The sequence below is a fragment of the Panthera pardus genome, unplaced genomic scaffold, assembly GCF_024362965.1.
Source record: "Panthera pardus isolate Hobbes unplaced genomic scaffold, ASM2436296v1 HiC_scaffold_6, whole genome shotgun sequence".
NCBI lineage: Eukaryota > Metazoa > Chordata > Mammalia > Carnivora > Felidae > Panthera > Panthera pardus.
The window spans coordinates 105193106-105213683 of NW_026526991.1; the positions used below are offsets into that span (position 1 = coordinate 105193106).

The window sequence follows — 20578 nt, forward strand, 5'->3', positions numbered from 1 at the left end:
TAATAAAAACCGAAGTCTTTTTTTAAGAAAAGAATGTGCACTTTTCTGGGTTAACAAACAGCAAGCAGAGGAATTCCACTTCTGTTTTGTTTTATTTGTGGGGATGCTCAACATACCACCCCCACACTAGTGCTGCACAGTTAAGATCTCAAGCTTACTTTCTCTTCCACCTTAACCGGAAGACTCGACTTTACATAGTACCAAATGTTCTGGGTTGGTACAGGCAACTCCACCAGGCAAAATCAGAGCAATCCCTGGAAAAGAGGAAAAGACTGAAACTGATCATTTGTGGACATTTAAATTTACTCATTGTCTAGAAATACTCGTTTTCTATGCAAGACCTGAAAGTACATGCTCTTTCCAGCTGTGCACTTACCTTTGCTAAGTTCTAAACTAGTAGTTGCCAGTGACCCAAATATGAATGTCTTATCTGTTTGATACCATTCACTTTTCAAAATATTTTAACTTGCTACATCATATTGGAACAAAAACAAGATATGCGACCCAAGCACAGGCCTGTGTTTGACCATAGCTTTCCAGTTTCTAATCCTGTGCTCCACATTATCTCATCAGAAAGCCTCACCCCTGCCTCCATAGGAGTTCAGAGGCATACAGAGTTTAGGTCTTGCCCTCTACTAAGTGGATAAAATGAACTTAAAAGGGAGTGATGTGAGATGCAGGGAAGAGAAGGGCACCAGAGAGGGCGACTGATACATGACTTACTGTAGCCTCCCTTTCTCCAGCAGGGCAGCTGAGAGCAGAGGCCAGGGGCTCCCCCTTTCAGGGGACTGGCAAAAGACGGTTGTCAGAGGCTGCATGAGGTCTTGGTTTTGTTTTACAAATCTGATCTTTTAATCAAGAGGTTCTTATTCCTTGAAAACACAGTGGTCTCTGGGGGCCATACCTTTCCCCTTTGAAAACTTGAGTTCACATTTTCTAAGTCAAAAGTAAAAAAGGTTTTACTAATTCTGAGACCAGCGTCTATCTAGTAACTGCTGCAGGAAAGCACCAGGATTTAGGGAACAGGCCATACTTCAGTTTCCATATCAAGTGTCCTTTTTAAAGAGAAAAGTCCTTACCTTTAAAAGGAAACTCCAATGAAAGAAACATTTGCTTTTTCAGATCTTTGTTGATTTGAATCAGGAAAGAGTATGGTCAGTTTGAATTTTCTAAACTATTTAAAGACAGGCTGTAAGTTAGGCAAGCATCCCTGTCTCTGTTGCCAAATGTGGGGTAAATCAGGTGTGGGGCAGGGGGGGCTCCCCCACTTTAGGACTGAGGAATCTCACAGGAGGGAGTCCACAGCAGGGAGCATCATGCAACAATGCCCAGCACTTCTAGCTAGAGGCCTAGCATGGTCCTTATGGGGCTGCAGAAACTGTCTGAACCCCAGTGAGGTTGCACTGATAATCTTTTCCAGACAGACTTCAAGGGCTATTGCCCAATGAGGCTCAGAAAAGAAAGGTATGTGGAGCCCTGTTCTCACCACTACCCAGTTTCTATGAGGTTTATTACTTCTAGATGATAAAGTTTACACTAAGGTCCTATTTTGGTTTTTCACTTCTGAAGTTTCAGCAAATACCTGAACCAGGTTTTCCTGTTATTCTAAAAGTTGCCCTGAAGTGCTTTTTAACTTTTGTAGCGCCCACAAAACATCTTATCATTTTCTTTAGTGCTTCTAATTCCTGTAGGTATGGTGGAGATCGGATCCACCCATATTCCCTTTAAGTAGTGCCCTGTGGCACGAGCTTGTCCACACTGTGATCAATCAGCTGCCACTCATTTCTGTGAGGTCACCTTACTGGAAACCAAGGTACGATCAGTAACTAAACCTTCTCAGGTACGGAAGGGAGCTGGACTTTGGAACTGGACTTGGTTTGAGTCCTGGTTCCCCTCAATTAGTGGCTGGGTGACTTAAGGCAAGTAGTATGCCTTATCTGGAAATAAGGATACCTGTTTCAACAGGTTGCTTTGAAGACTAAAAGGAGAAATATTCAGGTACCATGCAAAGCATACCATAGGTTCTCAACACATACTCATTTCTTTCTACCCATGAAGGTTGAGAGATAAACAGTTAACCTTGACTGATGAAAGTAAATGGTTTATTCATCGTTTCCAGAGACACTCCAGATATAGTAAGCATACCCAGTTCAGCATGAGGACAGTAGGCCCATGATCTTAACTTTCAAACATTCATTCACCGACCTTTAATCAGGCTTATATTTATTTAGCCTTGCAAGTAAAAAACAAAACCAAACAGAAAAGTGGAAAACTTCCTGTTAGTTGGTAGGACTGTGTATTAAAATGAAGAATGTGAGCACAGAGTCTAAGACTTAGGAGGTGCTCAAATTTTGATGGACTGAATCTGTACAGTCATGCAGTCTGGGAGAAAGAAAGATCCTCTAAGGAACTTAGAGCTTATGGAACCTTCATGCATTATAGTGCCAAATCAGAAAGCTGACCCTAATTCCAAGTCCAGACTTCTTATTAGGGTTCACACATCACCCCCCCCCCCCGCCCCCCGCCCCAGGCCATAAGCACTTGCAACCTAAGAGGGAAGAAAGAGATCCACACCTTCCCCAAAGAAAAGGAAGATGGATCTAGTGTCAGGCTCAATTAGACCCAATTGTGATAGCTCTCCAAAAAGGAACAATGCAGCTTTTGTGATAGGCTCCAGCAGAAAGCTTGGAAATTTTACAAAACAACCTTACCCCGAGAGAAACTTGGGTTCTAGCTCTCTTCCTGGAAAGAGGGGTCTTTGCAGGAAAGTTTTATACCACTCTTACTATCTCTTGCTGGGATCAGTATTTTTGGTTTAAAAAAAATCTCAGAAACGAGAAAGACCTATGTGAACCAGGAATATGCACTGCTCCACTGTTTGAGCGCTTATACCCTTCCACTTCCACAGCCCAACCACAGGGTGTCGATTATTTAGTTAACGTCTACCAAAGGGAACTCTTTGCTAGAATTGTTGGTATTCATTTATCTGCCCTGAAGAATTCTGTCTAAGAACCCTCACCACAGTGGATGGAGTGGCCAGCTTCAGAGCTGGAAGTGCTTAAAATGCAAATGTGCAAGAACTCCTGGCCAACCTCCCCATCCCCCAGGAAAGTGCTTAAATACAGCCAGGCCTGGAGGAGAATGTTAAAAAGAGGGGCTGAACTGCCTTCCTCCTCTCCACTAGGACCCTCACTCACACTGTGAGATTCAGCATGCATGAGTGAGCAAGAGAGAGAGCGAGCAAGGACAGCGCTCTTTTAACTTTCTGAACAATGGCTTCAGTTCCCTCCACCCTTCACCATTTCACATCCTCCCCACACCCACTCAGAGTGGAAAGAAACCCCTCTTTCTCCCCCACTTCCACATCCCATGAGCCATTTTTCAACAGGACCCCTCGATCTCATTTCCACTCTGGGGAAACCGTGACTCTTACAGATCTCGTTTTTAAAAAGTTCCATTTTGTTCAGCTTTTTAAAATTTCCATGTTGTTGACAGTTTAAAACCAAGAATTATACCAATCTCCAGTCCAGTCACATTTCTAGAAACAAAACATTTAGATGTCAGTGGTAAACCTTATACAGAATAAATGTTTAACTGTGAGCTTACTCACACCACATAGGATGCACCAAACCCTATACCTTATTTCCTCTTAGAGTACACAAACAGCACCTCCTACTTTGGCGTGGGCCCAAACACACACTGCCTTCAAAATAATTCACAGATACAAGGTTTTTTGTTTTTGTTTTTTTTTTTCAAAAACATACTTCATATTTCCTCTTTTATTATATAAATATCAGTTTAACCTTTTACTGTAAGAATATAAACGTTTTAAGAGGATCTTTGTTATTATTTATACAAATTCACAAACAGTACAATTAATTGATAAAGGTCTCTGGGTTTCTTTAACTCCATGGTCTCGCAGGTTGCTGTGGAGGATTCTAAAAAAATAAACAAACAAAAACTCCAACAGAAATATACATCCTACTCAAAAGCAATTTTTTTTTTAAAGCCACGAGTCCCAACCCCCACCAAAATAAAGAAAGCCATCTATTCCTCCATTTAGAAACAGATTTTTGTAAAACCCACAAACTCCCATTTTATTAACAGAACAGAGATGAGACAGGAGTTTCAGTCTCCTCCCCTTCACGTTACAGCCCCAGGGGCTCCGTAGGCCAACTCTGCCCCTCTGCTTCCAACAGGAAGCCTCACTGTGTGACCTTTTTGTGGGGAAACTTGGAAGAGGGTGAGGGTAGGGCAGAATTTGCATATATAATAATCACTTTCAAGACACAATCTGCGTCTCAAGCAAACAAACAAAAGTTCAACTCTCATTTCTTCCACACATTTGTGCTATAAATTAAGTCAAGATTTATGGACACCATTGGGCCCTCAAATCCCAATGGACGGGGAGAAAAAATTCTAGCCAGAATGTGGAAGTGGACACACTGGATGGATGGGGTTTGGGAAGAAGCCAAAACAAAATGGACGTACAAACCCAATGGGCATCTTTCCAGTCTAGGCACAAAAATGTTTCAGTCTCAAAATATCTCTCTTGTAGAATTCCAGGGCTTCAGAGAAAAAAGTAAACTAAAACGAGGTAGCCAGACATATATATATGTATATATATATAATTTATATATATATAATATATAGACTATATTCAGCAGAAAAAAAAAAGGACCGTGATTTCGAATTTCTCTAAAAAATGAAAACAAGAAAAAGAAAGACAATAAAAAGGAAATGAACGTGAATAGCAGAGCACTGTAGGAGAAGGGAGGAGAAGAGCCTGGGATTAGTTACAAAGTGGAAGGAAGAAGGGTGAAAAGGCCGTGGTAGTTGGGTTTGCTCTTTATACATTTCAAAATAAAAACCAGATCACAGTATTCAAATGAAAGCTTAAGTGAAGGCAGACATTTTCCTCAACTCCCCAGGGTTTTAAGGACTAGTCACTCCCCACCCCCTCCCCCATTTCCAAATGCAAAGCAGTGGGGGATACAGTAGCTCAAACAGTCCTCCATCCCCCTGCCGAGAGAAGTGGGTGGGTTAAGTAGCTGATTCAATCTCTCTATCCTCAGGGAAAAAGAGAGGGGAGTTAAGGTAGGGGTAGCAGAGGAACCCCAGATGCAATGAGAATGGGTGCATAGTGGGCCGAGGTGCTGGAGGAGGGAGAAAATGAGCCTGAGGCTTCGTGTCACTGCCCCCATCTCATCCACTACAATGATCTATGTGTAAGTGTGCATGTCAAGTGTTGGGGGGGGGGGGGGAGGTGTGGTGGTGACTGGAGGATGAACAGGGTGGGACAAGGGGAGCAGGTGCTGCTGCCCTCACCTGACCTTCTCACTGTCCGTCATCTGCCAGAGTCCTAGGTTGAGTACCTTGAGGCAGGGCAGCTGCGTGATGCGCTCCAGGCCGCGCTTGGTGATTCGGGTGCAGCCATACAGGTCTATGCCAGTGAGCTGGCTCAGGTGCTCCGCGATCAGCTCCAGGCCCTTGTCTGTGATGCGCACACACTGTCCGATGTTGAGCGTGCGCAGCCCATGCATCTGCCGCACCATGCGGTTGATGCCATCGTCGCTGATGTGGCAGGAGCAGAGGGACAGGGACTTGAGGCCGTCCAGGCCCTGAGCTATGTAAGCCAGACTCTGGTCCCCCACCTTGTCACAGAACGACACATCCAGCCCCGAGAGGCGAAGGCTGCCCATGGCCAGATGCATGATGCCAGTGTCACTGATGTTGTCGCAGGAGCGCAGGTTAAGGCTGCGTAGGCTGCCCATGTGCGACAGGTGCAGGAGGCCCGCGTCCGAGATGCCCCCGCAGAAACTGAGGTTGAGGAGCCTCAGGCCCGTCAGCCCCCGGGAGATGTGCTTTAGAGAAAGGTCAGTCAGCTTCTGGCAGTCCTGCAGCGTAAGCTGCTCCAGGCCCAGGCAGCCCTCGGCGGCGCTGCGCGTCATGCCGGCCAGGTGCCCTATGCCCACGTCCGAGAGGTGGCGGCAGCTGCGGAGATTAAGGCTCTTGAGGCGCTGCAGGCCCCAGGCGATGAGCAGGAGGCCGGTATTGGTGATGTTGCTGCAACCCCCCAGCTCCAGCACCTCCAGGCCCTTGAGGTACTGGGCTATGCGGCCCAGGCTGCTGTCGGTGATCTGCTTGCAGAGACTCAGGTTCAGGGCACGCAGGGAGCCGATCTCCTGCACAAACGCGTGGCCCAGCCCGTTGTCAGTGAGGTTGTAGCAGCCGCTTAGGTTGAGGCTCTCGATGTTGGCCATGCCCTGGATCACGTAGCTGAGGCTGCGGCGGAGGCTCAGGATCTGCACACGGCGGATACCCCGGGCCTGCAGGCTGGGGAACAGCGACGGGTTGGCCCGGCGCAGGTGCAGCTTGGCCTCCACCCCCCGCCACACCGACTTGTGGTAGGCGGCGTCCCGCCAGGCCGTGCACACCTGCGCCGCGCGCCCCTTATCCCGGACGTCCAGGTAGCCGAAGATCATGGCCAGCAGCTCGGGGAACAAGCACGAGATGTGGGTCTCCATCTTCCTCCTCCCCCCTCCGCGGCGCCGGGGGGAGGAGGCGCGGGCCCCGCCGCTCCTGCCCCGAGAGGCGACAAGAGCGGTTCGCCCCGGCCGCTGCCGCCGCCGCCTCGGGCCCAACGGACGGCTCCTCCCCGCCTTCCGGCTCCGGCCGCCGCCGCCGCTCCTCCTCCTGGTCCGTCCGTCCTTCCTTCCTTCCTGCCGGCTTCGCCTCCCTTCCCTTCCCTCCCCCCGCCCCGGGCTCCGCTCGGTCCTCACATCCCGGGCGGGGAAGGCGCCCTCTCACTCACTCCCGAGCCCGGCCGGGCCGCCGCCTCCGCCGCCTCCGCCGCCTCGGGTCTAACCACGCCGCGCTCGGGCCGCGCCGCTCCGCCCGCTCCGCCGCCGCTCCCACGCCCCCTGCCGCATCCTCTGCCTCCTGCCACTGCCGCCGCCGGCCGCCGCCGCTGCTGCTCCGGGCCGGGGGGCCCCGGGGGCTGCGAGCACGGGCTCCGGGCGCCGAGGAAGCTTCCTGCTGCCTTTGTCTCTCGCCCGCTTTTCAAACCTCCCAGCCCGGGCCGCCCGCACTCCGCCGCCCAGGCGGGGGGACCTGGAGGCCAATCCGGGCCACCGGGCGCACGTTCCTTCTCCCCCCCGCCGTCCGCGGCCAGTTGGGAGCTGCCGGCCCGGGCACGGAGGACGCCGCGGCCGGCGCGGCCGGAGCGCGGCTCGGCGCCGGGCCCGGAGCGAGCAGGCGGGCCGCGCGTTTGGTAGAGTCCGGGCCGGACCCCTCTGCCCGACTGCTCCTTCGCGCGTCCCCTCCCTCACTCCCGCCGCGCTCCCCCCGCGCGCGCTCGCGCAATGGTACGAGCCTGCGCTGCCGGAACTGTCGGAGCCGTTACCCTGGAAACCGAGTTCTTCCTAGTCTGGCCGCCCCGATTTTTAACCCTGTAGGCGCCATTTGAGAGCAGCTGTCAGCCTGGCTCTTCCCCACCCTTCTCCTTTTCACCCCGTAGCCCGCTATTGAGCCATTCCCTTTCTGGGCCACGCCCCAACCCCATTCCTTCTCTTTTTCTTTGCTGCTGACGTCTGCGCAGTCTTTTCCCATAGTTTACCCCTGCAATTCCTGACCCCTACTTTACACCCTTCTCCCTTTATTATCCTTGCAAGACCCTCTTCCAGTGGTAGTACTCAATAATCATCACTCCAACTCTCCTTCCTTCTTTTACTGTCCTTAATGCCCCTTAACATGTCTCTGCTATCACACCCCCAATTCTTCCAACGGGGCTGTTTCCTACGATTCCTTTCTCTCCAGTCTTGTGCCTCAAATTATGAAGAAACTCGACTTTATTCATCTCCGCCCTAGCTTATCACTGGCCCTCTCCGGCCCTCGTGCTAGAAGTATGCATTGCTGCTTCCATCTAGCATCTTCTGGTTGTGTCCATACGCCTCTGTGAGTACTTTCTACATCAAAACTTCCCTCCACTTCCGCACTTGGCTGCTGAACTGTGAAGTGAACTGTCGGGAGCGCCACAGATGTCCTCCCATCTCCTCAGCCTGCTTCACACTTAGAAGGGAGCAGCCGTCCCTAAGCCTTGTTTTGTGATCTTTTCCTTTCTCCCCAGCCTTTTAGACTACATACAGTTTTACGGACACTTGTATGATAGTATGTTTGTAGGTACAAACACAAAGATACTGTTTAAATAAAATACAATGACTATTGGGCTTGGTTTAAAATGCTCCAAGCAAATGTCTGTTGGTTTGTCAACTGTTTCATTGAACCAGGGCAGTGCTCTCTTCTACAATGTGGCTCCTGAGTCTTAAATGCCCACACTGAATATAGGATTTCAGAGTTTCCTTTTAACTATCCCCAAACCATGAATCTTTGCATCAGAGAAAATGACCCTATTTTTAATGAACTTATGGGTCCGTACAACTTGATATAGGACAACCTGATCTGTTTATCGGAAAAGGAAAATGGTTTCATTGATTGTTTGAAGACCTGAACAAAATTTTGAATGGGCTCCATTTTCAGTATATGAGATTAGCTTTTGGCCACTTCTCTTTGCTCAAGAGACCAATACAAGTGCATACAGATTCACTAATAGGCATAATATATATTACACACACCCCCATCCACCTCTCCTGTTTCTTAAAATTTTTTTAAAGTTTTCTTTATTTTGAGACAGAGCGACCTTGTGCACACAAGTGGGGGAGGGGCAGAGAGAGGGAGAGAGAATCCTAAGCAGGCTCAGCACCCTCAGTGCAGAGCCCTAACCCACAAACTGTGAGATCACGACCTGAGCCAAAGTCAGAGGCTTAACGCTCAACTGACTAAGCCACCCAGGTGTCCCTACCTTTCCTGTCTATAAATCAGGAAATGCAGAAGCAAAAACTCTTACACATTTGCCACCTCACCCACATTACACATGATGTGAGGCCCATAGATTTTTATAACCTCTCTGAAATAATGGACTGTACTGTTAGTCACCTAGATGATCCAGATGTGCTGAGGCAATAATTTCAGGCCATACCTGAGCCAACACTCTTCTCCTAGAGTGTATCTGGCCTTATGTTTGTCTCAGTCACTTATGACTAAATTTTTACCTTAAACTCTACATGAAAGTCACTTTTTTGTTGTTCTGTAGATGTAGATGTATTTGTATCGATGTCAAAGTATCAGTCCAAAACAACTTAATCCTACTTAACACAAAACAAAGTGCTAGACCACACATGGGGTAGGGGGAGCGGGTTTGTAAACTGGGAGCATGACCTGAAGAAAAGGAGCTTACTGGTTTTCCTCCTCTAGACAGGGTATTGTTCTCAATTCTCAAGAGTCATTCAGTGATGCCCAGAAACACTTTCTCTAGAAGTTGGCCACTTGATCCTACTTCTACCAAAACTTTTTCCTGAGTTTTATTAATACAGAGGCTTTTGTTGAAGACGTTCAAACATATTTCAAGGATTTGCAGTAATATGATTATTTTCATGTTCAACAAATAGGAAAATAAACATCAAGAAGCATCTCAGAAAATGAACATTAGTGGAGAAAAGGAAGTGTGGCATCAAATGAGCCCTATGCTGTCTGGAGATATGGTGACTTTTTATAGCATTGAGAAAATGTCTCCCCTTTCTGGGTGTCAGTTTCCTTATGTAACAGTAGGGTGATTTGACTGGATAATCTTCAGGGACCCTTCCAGTATTAACACCCTGGGAGACCATGAGCCTAAATTAGTCCTACTGGCTTCTCAACCCTGGAGCTTGTGCATTGTTCTTAAGACAGGCCAGAGTTTAAAATATTTTCACATGCAATGGCTCCTTGGGGATTTTGGTTTAGGCTCAGATTTGGGACACAAAAATGGATGGAGCATATTAGAGAGCAGAGACCTTGATTATCTGAGAAAGATGGATACCAATGTAGAAAATCCTGTGGATAGCTGTTCATCCCCCCCCCCCCCCACTTTGCTGAACTTTATTAAAGCAAAAGCGAAGGTAAATCTCTAGAACATAGTCAATTTTCTGGGATTCTTCCCTCAAAAATATGACAGTTGATTTCCAAACACATGCCAGAGTGTACATGGTTCCCAACTATACTTAAGTCAGTGAGAAGCTGAAATCCTAAGATGTACATCTTCCAACTGTCTGTGGTCTGTCTTTGGATCAACAGTAATTGCCTGAACAGCTACTATGGCTTCATTAATTTTTGCCTGTAGGTCTCTGAGCTCTTCTATGTGCAGCAATTACAGATTTTGAGCACTTCCTTAACAACTGCATCTCCAGTGTCAAAACCAAGAATGTATTTATCTAAAGTAACAGGCAAGCCCTCTTTTGTTTGATGTGCTTTAGCAACTGCATCCTGCTCAGGTGCTCCTGGACCAAAATGCGAGTTGCCTTAAGCATTACCAGGTAACCATTAAGATGCTGAATCTGAAGAAAGTTAGCCAAAGCCATTACACCAGCCTTAAGATCAGGATTATTTACATCCAAATTGATCAGTGCCTCTACACTGTCAGCATTTTTTGTATTATCAGGTAGCAAGCCCTTGTATTTTTCAGCATTGCCTCCATACTCAAGTCTAACGGCTAAACCAAGAAGCCAGTCAATTACTTCTTGTTGATCTTGAATCTTGAAAGGACAGTTAACATGTCTGAGATACTTTTCAAAGGACTTGGACCAGTCACTGCTGTGGATGTTTCTTAAACTACCTCTGCCTTCAATCTTGTGGTGTTTGATTTTCTGGTCTTCAAGTCAAACAATAAAGTTTCTAAATTCTGTTTCAGTTTTTCAGTTGAAGCCAGCAGGGTTGTGGTAGTTGAGGGCCATCAGCTTGCCTTGGAATGTGGTCCCTGCTTCTTGCTTTGGTTCCCTGGGCGTGGGTTGGGAGGGGGAGGCAAGGAGGGGCAGGCAGCACAGGCACTGTTCGTGTTCTAAGGACTTGTTCAGATTTTCGTATATGGTTCCATAAGTTGCAACCAGAAAGGAGTTTTTTTCTGAATGAGCTATTCTGTATAGAAACAAAAATGAAAGCCCTGTATAAGAAGTCTCTCCAAAACTTTATCAAGAATTTTAAAGGAACTAGATTTTCAGATGGGTGTGTTTTTCATCTGGGTGAGGCCTGGGAAAATTGAGAGGCCCAACCTGGATATCAAGCTTACTTAAGGGTGTGTGTACTTCCTCGTTTAGAGAAGGAAGATCTGGCAGGAAAGATCGGAAGAGATCTGCAGCTTTTTAAAGTCATTCAAAAAAATATAGATCCAAAACTAGTGACCCTGAGTCTAGCTGGTAAGTGTTGGATCAAAGGAGTTAAAATATGTTGTGTGTGTTTTGTATTAACTCTAAAGTATCCATGGCACTACTGTGTAGTAGACACTCTGTAAAGGTTTTTGAACTGAAATGAATGAGAACAGTAATAACATAGTATCTTTATGAAAGACTTCATGCATATCAAAACGTCTCCAAGAATCTGGACAACCAATAGCAACGGACATCTGAGGTTTATAAAATGGTACCTTTCCAACTACTTTCCAACTTCAAGATTTCTTGATGGAAACATTCTTTCTATTCCTTCCTAGTCCAGTAAAACCTTGGATTTCGAGTAACTTGTTCTGCAAGTGTTCCGCAAGATAAGCAAACATTTCTAATAAATTTTAACTTGATAAAAAGAGCTATGTCTTGCAATACAAGTAGTATGTGAGGTCGAATGTCACATGATAATAACTGAGCCAATTGTTCTTCAAATTTGCTTTGATATATAAGTGCTTTGGATCACAAGCATGTTTCTGGAAGGAATTATGCTCGCAAACCAAGGTTTTACTGTATTACTAAACAAGAGTTTCTTGGGGCATCTCTCAGACATTTCTCCAAAGAAGATATACAAATGGATAATGAGCATATGAAAAGATGCTAAACATCAGTAATTGTTAGGGAAATGTAAATCAAAAGCACAATAAGATACCACTCACATCTATTAGGATGGATACTATTAATAAAATAGAAGATAACAAGAGTTGGTGAAAATGTAGAGAGACTGGAACCCTGGCATACTGTTAGTGGGAATGTAGATGGTTCAGCCCCTGTGGAAACTAGTATCGTGGGTCCTCAAAAACTTAAAAATAGAATTACCATAGGGGCGCCTGGGTGGTTCAGTCAGTTGAGGGTCTGACTCTTAATCTCAGCTCATGTCTTGATCTCAGGATGGTGAGTTCGAGCTCGTTGGGCTCCACACTGGGCATGAAGCCTACTTAAAAAAAAAAAAAAAATTAAACAGAACGAACATTTTGAAATAAAGATATGAATAAAAGGAAAAAATCGGTGAAAATTGTTCTCATATCAACAAATTGCCAGGAATACCCTGAAATATTTGTTTACTCTTCCTAGGTTATTAATTTGCTATATCCTGTAAACATGGGCTTTATCCACCACAATAAAAATAAGGACTTGGGGTCTGGGTAGCTAGAGCCCTCTCATTAGGATAGCTGTGCACTTTATTATTATTATTATTATTATTATTATTTGAGGGGGGCAGAGGGAGGTTTCCCAAGGAATTTATTTGGGCCAACTTGGGGACAGGGAAGCTTTGCATCTGAAAGAAATTGTTGGGCCTCTTGGTGGTGAAGTGTGGCTCTCCCTGGGGCCACAGGACCAGATGGGACAGTGGGAACTTGATCTTGGAGTCCTGGAACTGCTTGGCTGCCAGTGGGCTGCCCTTGCTGGCTGCAGTCCCCACCTTCATCATCTGGATGGAGTGAGCGCTGTGCCAGTGCCTATGTCAGGACAGTACCGGGTGCCAGAGCCTGCAGTGGTCGGTCCCCGTACTCCGGGTACGTGCCATCGGTGCCATTGCTGGAGTCATAGCGCAGCCAGGCTCCGAAGCTCTTCCCCCACAAGGGGCGTTTCTTGCACCGTGTCCGCAGCAGACAGTTGCGCCTGAGGACTTTTTCGTCTTCCTCAGCTGAGACACAAAGTACCAGAAGGGGGGGCTTGGTCACAATATGATTAGGTGCAAAAGATTCCCTGGCCATAGAGGGGCTGAGTGCTGCATTGGGGGTGGGCAGGCCGCCCCCCACCACCTTGGACCGTTGTAGGGTGCCCGAGGCCTTCGTGGGGGCACTCTCGGCCTGTCGCCACCACCCACGAAAGGCTACTGTGCACTTTATTGTCTGAACTAGAAAAATTCATGAGAGTGAAAGGGGTTGCCAATAATGATCACCCCCAGATGAATGGTCACTCCCTCCTTCTACCCTGGAAGTGGGGTTGCCATTTGTAAGTTGTAATTTGCAACTTTTGAGTATTAACTTTAATGTATGTTTTCATATTTTCAGGCACCTAACCAAAGGATTAGAAGTACTCTGATAGTGGGGTGCCTCGGTTAAGCATCCCACTCTTTTTTGGGGCACCTGGGTGGCTCAGTTAAGCATCGGACCTCAGCTCAGGTCATGATCTCATGGTTCATGAGTTCAAGCCCCATGTAGGGCTCTGTGCTGACAGCTCAGAGCCTGGAGCCTGCTTTGGATTCCATCTCTCTCTCTCTCTCTCTCTCTCTCTCTCTCTGCCCCTCCCCTGCTCATGCTCTGTTTCTCTCTCTCAAAAATGAATAAACTTAAAAAAAAATTTTTTTAAAAAGCACCCCACTCTTTTTTTTAAATACAAAATTTATTGTCAAATTGGTTTCCATACAACACCCAGTGCTCATCCCAACAAGTACCCTCCTCAATGCCCATCACCCACTTTCCCCTCCCTCCCATCCCCCATCAACCCTCAGTTTATTCTCAGTTTTTAGGAGTCTCTTATGGTCTGGTTCCCTCCCTCTCTAACTTTTTGTTTTTCCTTCCCCTCCCTCATGGTCTTCTGTTAAGTTTGTCAGGATCCACATATGAGTGAAAACATATGGTACCTGTCTTTCTCTGCCTGACTTATTTCACTTAGCATAACACTCTCCAGTTCCATCCATGTTGCTACAAAAGGCCATATTTCATTCTTTCTCATTGCCAAGTAGTATTCCATTGTGTATATAAACCATAATTTCTTTATCCATTCATCAGTTGATGGACATTTAGGCTCTTTCCATAATTTGGCTATTGTTGAAAGTGTTGCTATAAACATTGGGGTACAAGTGCCCCTATGCATCAGGACTCCTGTATCCCTTGGGTAAATTACTGGCAGTGCTATTACTGGGTCATAGGGTAGGTCTATTTTTAATTTTTTGAGGAACCTCCACACTGTTTTCCAGAGCAGCTGCACCAGTTTGCATTCCCACCAACAGTGCAAGAGGGTTCCCGTTTCTCCACATCCTCTCCAGCATCTATAGTCTCCTGATTTGTTCATTTTAGCCACTCTGACTGGCTGGTATGAGGTGATATCTCGGTGTGGTTTTTATTTGTATTTCCCTGATAAAGAGTGACATTGAGTATCTTTTCATGAAGCATCCCACTCTTGATTTGCGCTCAGGTCATGATCTCACGGGTTCATGGGATCAAGCCCTGAGTTGGGTTCTGTGCTGACAGTGTGGGGCCCGCTGGGGATTCTCTCTCTCCCACTCTCTCTGCCTCTCCCCTGCTCGTGCACTCTGTCTCTCTCTCTCTCTCAAAATGAATAAATAAACTTAAAAAAAAAAAAAGAAATACTTTGATAGAATACCAGCTATTATTTGTTAATATTAACAAAAACCTTAGATACTTGTTACAAAGCAGATAGCATCTTTGAAAAAAAAACCAAAAACAAACCTGTGTTGTAAATATAGCTATTTCCAGGGCAATGAACACCTAAAAAGGTGGATTTTCACTCATTCAGTAGTTCAGGAAATGTTGAAACAATTTTTGTGCACTGCTCGGTGCTTTGAAGCAGACAAAGATGTTGACGTGATATTTCTGTCTTTAACGGTTTAGACCAAGCAATGAGCTAGAAAACGCCTACTCATAGTGATGTGTCTGTTGGTGTTACAGTGCGGACAGAGTGATAGAAATAAAATGTTTCCATTGAGAGGGTAACCATAGGGAAGCCTAGAATTTAGGAATCGTTTTGATGGAAGGAAGGTCATTACATCAAGTAGAAACTTGTTTAGACAACAGGCTGAAAATTTTCCTTACTTGTTTGGAAAGAAATAAGAACACTGTAGCAGCAGCCATACATTGTCATACTTTGTTACGATTCTTCCCCTTTGAGACACCAGGTTAATTTTAAAAATCATCTTTTCAAAGAATTTTTGGCTCTTTTTCCCTTCAAGAATAAAGAAACTTTAATTATTTTTTTTCTAATTTTTTTTATGTTTATTTTTGAGAGAGAGACAGAGACAGAGAGAAACAGAGAGAGCACAAGCAGGGGAGGGGCAGAGAGAGAGGGAGACACAGAATCCGAAGCAAGCTCCAGGCTCCAGCTGTCAGCACAGAGCCCAACACGGGGCTCGAACTCATGAATAGTGAGATCATGACCTGAGCCGAAGTTGGATGCTCAACCGACTATGCCACCCAGGCGCCCCAGGAAACTTTAATTCTTATTCATCTGGAATTAGAATTCAGTATCTAAAGTCAGAAAATTTTAGTTCATGGTTTGGATTTTCTACTGTGTTTACAAATCCAATTGCCCTGAAAAAATTTTTTCTTGATTGGCAGTCTTTCTCCTCATTTGCCCAATTCACTGCTCTCTGACAATAGAGCTTGATAGTACACATCCAGGCAGGGATGGAGAAGAGGAGCCATTCAGTGTTCTGCCTGGCCCCTTAAAAGGCCCCTTAAAAGGTGCAAAGGTGGTTCCCACGTGTGTTTCCCGTAAGTGCTTGCAACATGGGAGCCCCTGAGGTCACCTCTGTTCCCAAGATAGCATCATGAGCTAAATCTACACCAGATTTGGAGTCTGAAGTTGTGCATTAGAATCCTAGCTCTCCTATTATAATAGACACATGGCCTCAGGCAAAGTGACTGAAATTCTTTGAGCTTCAATTTCCTCATCTATAAAGTGAAAGTAATTCCTTTCACAGAGCTGTTGTCCAAATTCCCTAAGGAAAAAACAATCCACAGGAAAGGAAGGGCCTAGTGTAGGACCTGGCACATAGTAGAGATCAAATAAATGCTGTGTTTTGGGTTTTCTTTTATAAATGCACTGTGGGGGAAAAGAAAAACCCACACAGGTGTGCCCTCAATTTGTACAGATATACATTTGCTGACAGTTGAACATTTTTTTAAACGTTATTTCCTGTTTTTAAGAAATGTGCAGGTTAAAGGGGTGGAAACACAGCAAAAGTGCAAGAACATAATAAAATGATCTTTCAGTTAGAGCAAGCCATCTATCTCTCTCCATCTCATTTTCTCCTCCAAAAGTCAGGAAGAGCAGCAGATTCCATTCAGTCACCAAGAAATGGTCCCAGACCACTTCTGCCAGAACAACATCCTTCCTGTTGCCTTCAATGTATGATCTCACTACCAACTCTCACACTCTTGCTTGGAGCCACGGTTCTCAAACTTGAGCAGAATGACTTTGAACACTTCTGAGTCAGAAGGTCTGGGGTGGGGCCGAGAATTGGCATTTCTAACAGGATCCCACGTGATGTTGATGCTGTTGACTGGGATCACAGCACTGACAGCCCTGGTGAACTTCCTACTACCCAGTTTTCTTTCTCCTTCTTTAAGACTTCTATTAAGGAGCGCCTGGGTGGTTAAGCATCCGACTTCAGCTCAGGTCATGATCTCGCAATTTGTGGGTTCGAGCCCTGCGTTGGGCTCTGGGCTGACAGCTCGGAGCCTGGAGCCTGCTTTGGATTCTGTTGTCTCCCTCTCTTGGCCCCTCCCCCACTCACACTCTGTTTCTCTGTCTCTCAAAAATAAATAAACATTAAAAATAAATTAAAGACTTCCATTAAATGATACTTCCTAAAGGCTCTCCCTTTTTAGCAAAATAAAAATAATTCACAGAAGAAAAAAAACGATGTTTCCCACCACTCATCTTTCATCTTTTAGATCATAAGCTCATGATGACTGAATTTTTCCCCCCAGTGATAGAGTGAAAAGAATAAAGGTTTTGTAGTCAGATTCTGGTTTAAAATCTTGATTCTATCACTTATTACTTCTGTGACATTGGACAAATTATTTTAATCAGTTGGAGCCTTGGTTTTCTTACTATGCAATGGGACTAGTGATTTTTGTATCTTGGGAGTTTTGTGAGAGTACAGTTCCTGACCATAATGAAAATAGCTAATATTTATTGAGCATTTATTTTGTATTAATCATTCTTTTAAGGTCTTTACATATATGGACTTATCTATTCTTCACAACAGCTAAATAGTACAGGCTAGCAACAGCTAATCAGCTAATAAGTGGAATCTGAACTAAGAAGAAAAGTCCATTTTACAGGTGAGGAAACTATGGCACAGAGAAGTAACTTGCTCAAGACAAAACAGGTAGCGGAACTGGAATCTGAACTTTCATTATACCTTTCATTATACTGAACATCATTATACCTTGCTAGGATGTGGTTTCTGTATGACATCAAAGAAGAAGGGGTCCAGGAAAAAATTTGTTAACAGTGGATGAGATAGTGACTGTACCGTAAGCAATATTGGGCCAGGGCAAGGTGTGGCTTTCACACAAAACGCTTGAAGACACTGTTTGATTTGCTAGCCAAGGTAGGTTGGTATTTGTGTGCCTGTATGTGTGTGTGTGTGTGAGAGAGAGACAGAGAGAGAGAGAGAGAGAGAGAGAGAGAGAGAGGGAGAGAGGGAGAGAGAACATGTGCAAGCCTGTGTGATGTGCACACTGTGGGTAGATATGCTGATAATCCATTTTACATTTCCAGACCTACAGCTGGATGCCTGGCTGGCTCTGGCCTTGTAGTGTCCCCAAGGAATGCACTTGTGTGTAATTATGTCACCCTCTAGTGGTTACTTCTCCATTAGCCCTTCCTCCATGAAACTGCCACTCCGTGTCAGTGCTTCTTCCAAATGAGACTCAGTGAGCAGAACCTGAGGGAGACTGCACCGAGGGGCTGAGAGAAGGGGAGCATGGCCCAGGGCAAGAAGAGAGAGGAAGAGTGTGAAGGAAGGGAACGCACCACCGGAAATAACCAGTAGTTCACTTCTGGCAGGGGAAGAAGGGGAGGCAGGAAAGGCAGAACATTTTGGAGCAAGGGGGGGAAGGAAGGAAGATGGGCTCAAGTGAGAGTCCTGATATCACTTTTCACCCAGTACCATTTTGTATTTATGGGATGGGACAGTTAGTGCATCTAGAGCTCTTTCCAGAGCTTCAGTACTGAGGGCTGAAGTGGGATTACACAAGGAATATTCTTAGCCAGTTTCAATTCTCTTTTCCAAGGGAAGTAAGCACAGACTGTGGGGCTAACAAAGGCTGGCTACTTTCCAGGTTTTCACCACCCTGGAATGGACAGCTAACTTTCCTCCTTCTCCGTAGCCTGAGGCTGTGTTCTCTCTGCCAGTGAAGGTCATCCTCATAGATCTGTCATATCTTGATAAATATTTCAAAAGGCAAGGATGGAATCAAGATCAATCTTCCTCAGAACTGGTTTGTAACTCCACATCGGGTCTGGAACTCTGCTGTCTAAAACCTTACTGAGCCAGAGTTTGAAGGTTATTCCTATTTTGAAAAGGTACTGGGGCTGAGCCAGGTTTTTCTGGAAAGTTCTATGTGGATGAACCAAAGCATTTACATTTCTTACATAATGCCAGACCCAGAGGAGTCTGAGGCACCAGCTCTGTTGCAGAGCTCACAGCCAGCTTCCCTTTTCTGCCAAGAGGGTAGGGTTAAAGGTTTAGAAAATAGCCAGAATTAACTCTTCACACCCCAGAAAAAAGATAGTTACAAAACATTTTTAAGAAAAGAGAATTAAAAGAAAAAAAAGATAAAAAGCAAATCTTTACATCATGTGATAGGTTGTTTTCCTGGATACCAGTCATTCCCCAAACTGCCAATACACCAAGCACTGGCTTTCCCCTCTTCAAAGAGGAATGTGAAAACAGTACAAAAACTCTGTTCAAATTTTTTCTAAAGTTAAAACAACTTCTCTTAGTTTTGAGACCTAGAATTCAGTGAAGTTTTTTTATTTGTTGTTTACTTTTTATTTTTATTATTTAAAAATTTTTTTAAATGTTTTTATTTATTTTTATTTTTAAAAAAAATTTTAAATGTTTTATTTATTTTTAAGACAGAGAGAGACAGAGCATGAGTGGGGATGGGGCAGAGAGAGAGGGAGACACAGAATCTGAAGCAGGCTCCAGGCTCCAAGCTGTCTGCACAGAGCCCGATGCGGGGCTCAAACTCACTAACTGTGAGATCATGACTCGAGCCAAAGTCGGATGCTCAGGACGCTCAACCGACTGAGCCCCCCGGGTGCCCCTGTTTTTATTTATTTTTGAAGGAGAGAGAGAGACAGAGCATGAGCGGGGGAGGAGCAGAGAGAGAGAGGGAGACACAGAATTGGAAGCAGGCTCCAGGTTCTAAGCTGTCAGCACAGAGCCTGATGCGGGGCTCGAACTCAACTGTGAGATCATGACCTGCCTGAGCTGAAGTCGGACGCTTAACCAACTGAGGCACCAGGCGCCCTTACTTTTTATTTTTAAACTTCACTTACCATTTAAGGCCAAAGTGTTCAAGTAACTTACTCAAAAGATCTGTTGTAACCATCAAGAATTCTTTGATTTAGCTGGGTGAGGGCATGACCCGAAATTGGAGTTGTCAACATTCTGACATAATAACAAAACTTAGTAATTAGGTGACACCTTCCCTTTAAAGCTTTGAGAGCACTGTGTAGACATTTGATGACAGCACTTATTTGTTTGTTTTGCAAATGGAGAAAATAAGGCATAGAATAAAGAAGGGATTTTCTCAGGGTCCTGGGAACCGTTGAGGTTGAGTGCATCATTCCTCTGACCTGCAAGCATCTTTGAATTCCTCACTCAGGTGCGCACTCAGGATCGCCTCTGTACGCGATGTTTCAAGAAAACTCATATGCCGTGGGGAGCATAATCAGTTATTGGCAGAAGTACATAGAATTAAATTTGATCACTTATGCTACTAAGTGATTAGGATTGCCAGTTGATTTAACTACAATAAAGGAGGACAAGTGAACATTTTATTTTAGAAAGAGTGATTATGTGTGTCACCCAACCATGTTAGTGACAAAGTGCTTTGGGAAAATAGAAGACAATCTTTGGAATCCTTTTTCAGCCTAGTCCTCCATTTTTCTGATTTTAATGCTATAAATTTTAAAAGTTTGGCATAATTTGAAAAACAATATGAAGACTAAGAGATTTGCTCGCAAGTGAATTAGCTTGCATTGTGTTTTCATCAGCAACATGCCTTAGTCTGTAATGCTTCACTATACAGATGGCATATCAGCTGTCATATGCTACCCTTAATATCCTAATTATCATAATTTTCAATATAAACATAGCATTTATTAAAAACTTTCTGGGGGCTCCTGACTGGCTCAGTCGGAAGAGTGTGTGATGCTAAATCTTGGGGTCATGAGTTTGAGCCCTTGTGCAATGGGTATAGAGATTATTAAAATAAATAAATAAACTTAAAAAAAATTCTGTAAGGTGGCCTAAACTGGTAGATAGTTGCAACTACTAC

At 45.0% G+C, this 20578-nt stretch overlaps 2 protein-coding genes and 1 pseudogene across 2 annotated transcripts in view; 1 reads left to right on the forward strand and 2 right to left on the reverse strand.

Annotated features, from left to right (window-relative positions):
- Positions 1 to 6932, reverse strand: FBXL14 (F-box and leucine rich repeat protein 14). The gene is made up of 2 exons (XM_053894659.1): positions 5329 to 6932; positions 1 to 254 (listed from the first exon to the last, which is right to left on the reverse strand). The coding sequence occupies exons 1-2, from the start codon at positions 6525 to 6527 to the stop codon at positions 191 to 193; spliced, it is 1263 nt and encodes a 420-aa protein (XP_053750634.1). The 5' UTR covers positions 6528 to 6932; the 3' UTR covers positions 1 to 190.
- Positions 1 to 20578, forward strand: part of WNT5B (Wnt family member 5B) — a 104946-nt gene that overhangs the window by 49556 nt on the left and 34812 nt on the right. The gene's annotated exons all lie outside the window — the stretch shown is intronic.
- The window catches only part of LOC109276172 (uncharacterized), a 22303-nt pseudogene continuing 8503 nt past the window's right edge, over positions 6779 to 20578 (reverse strand).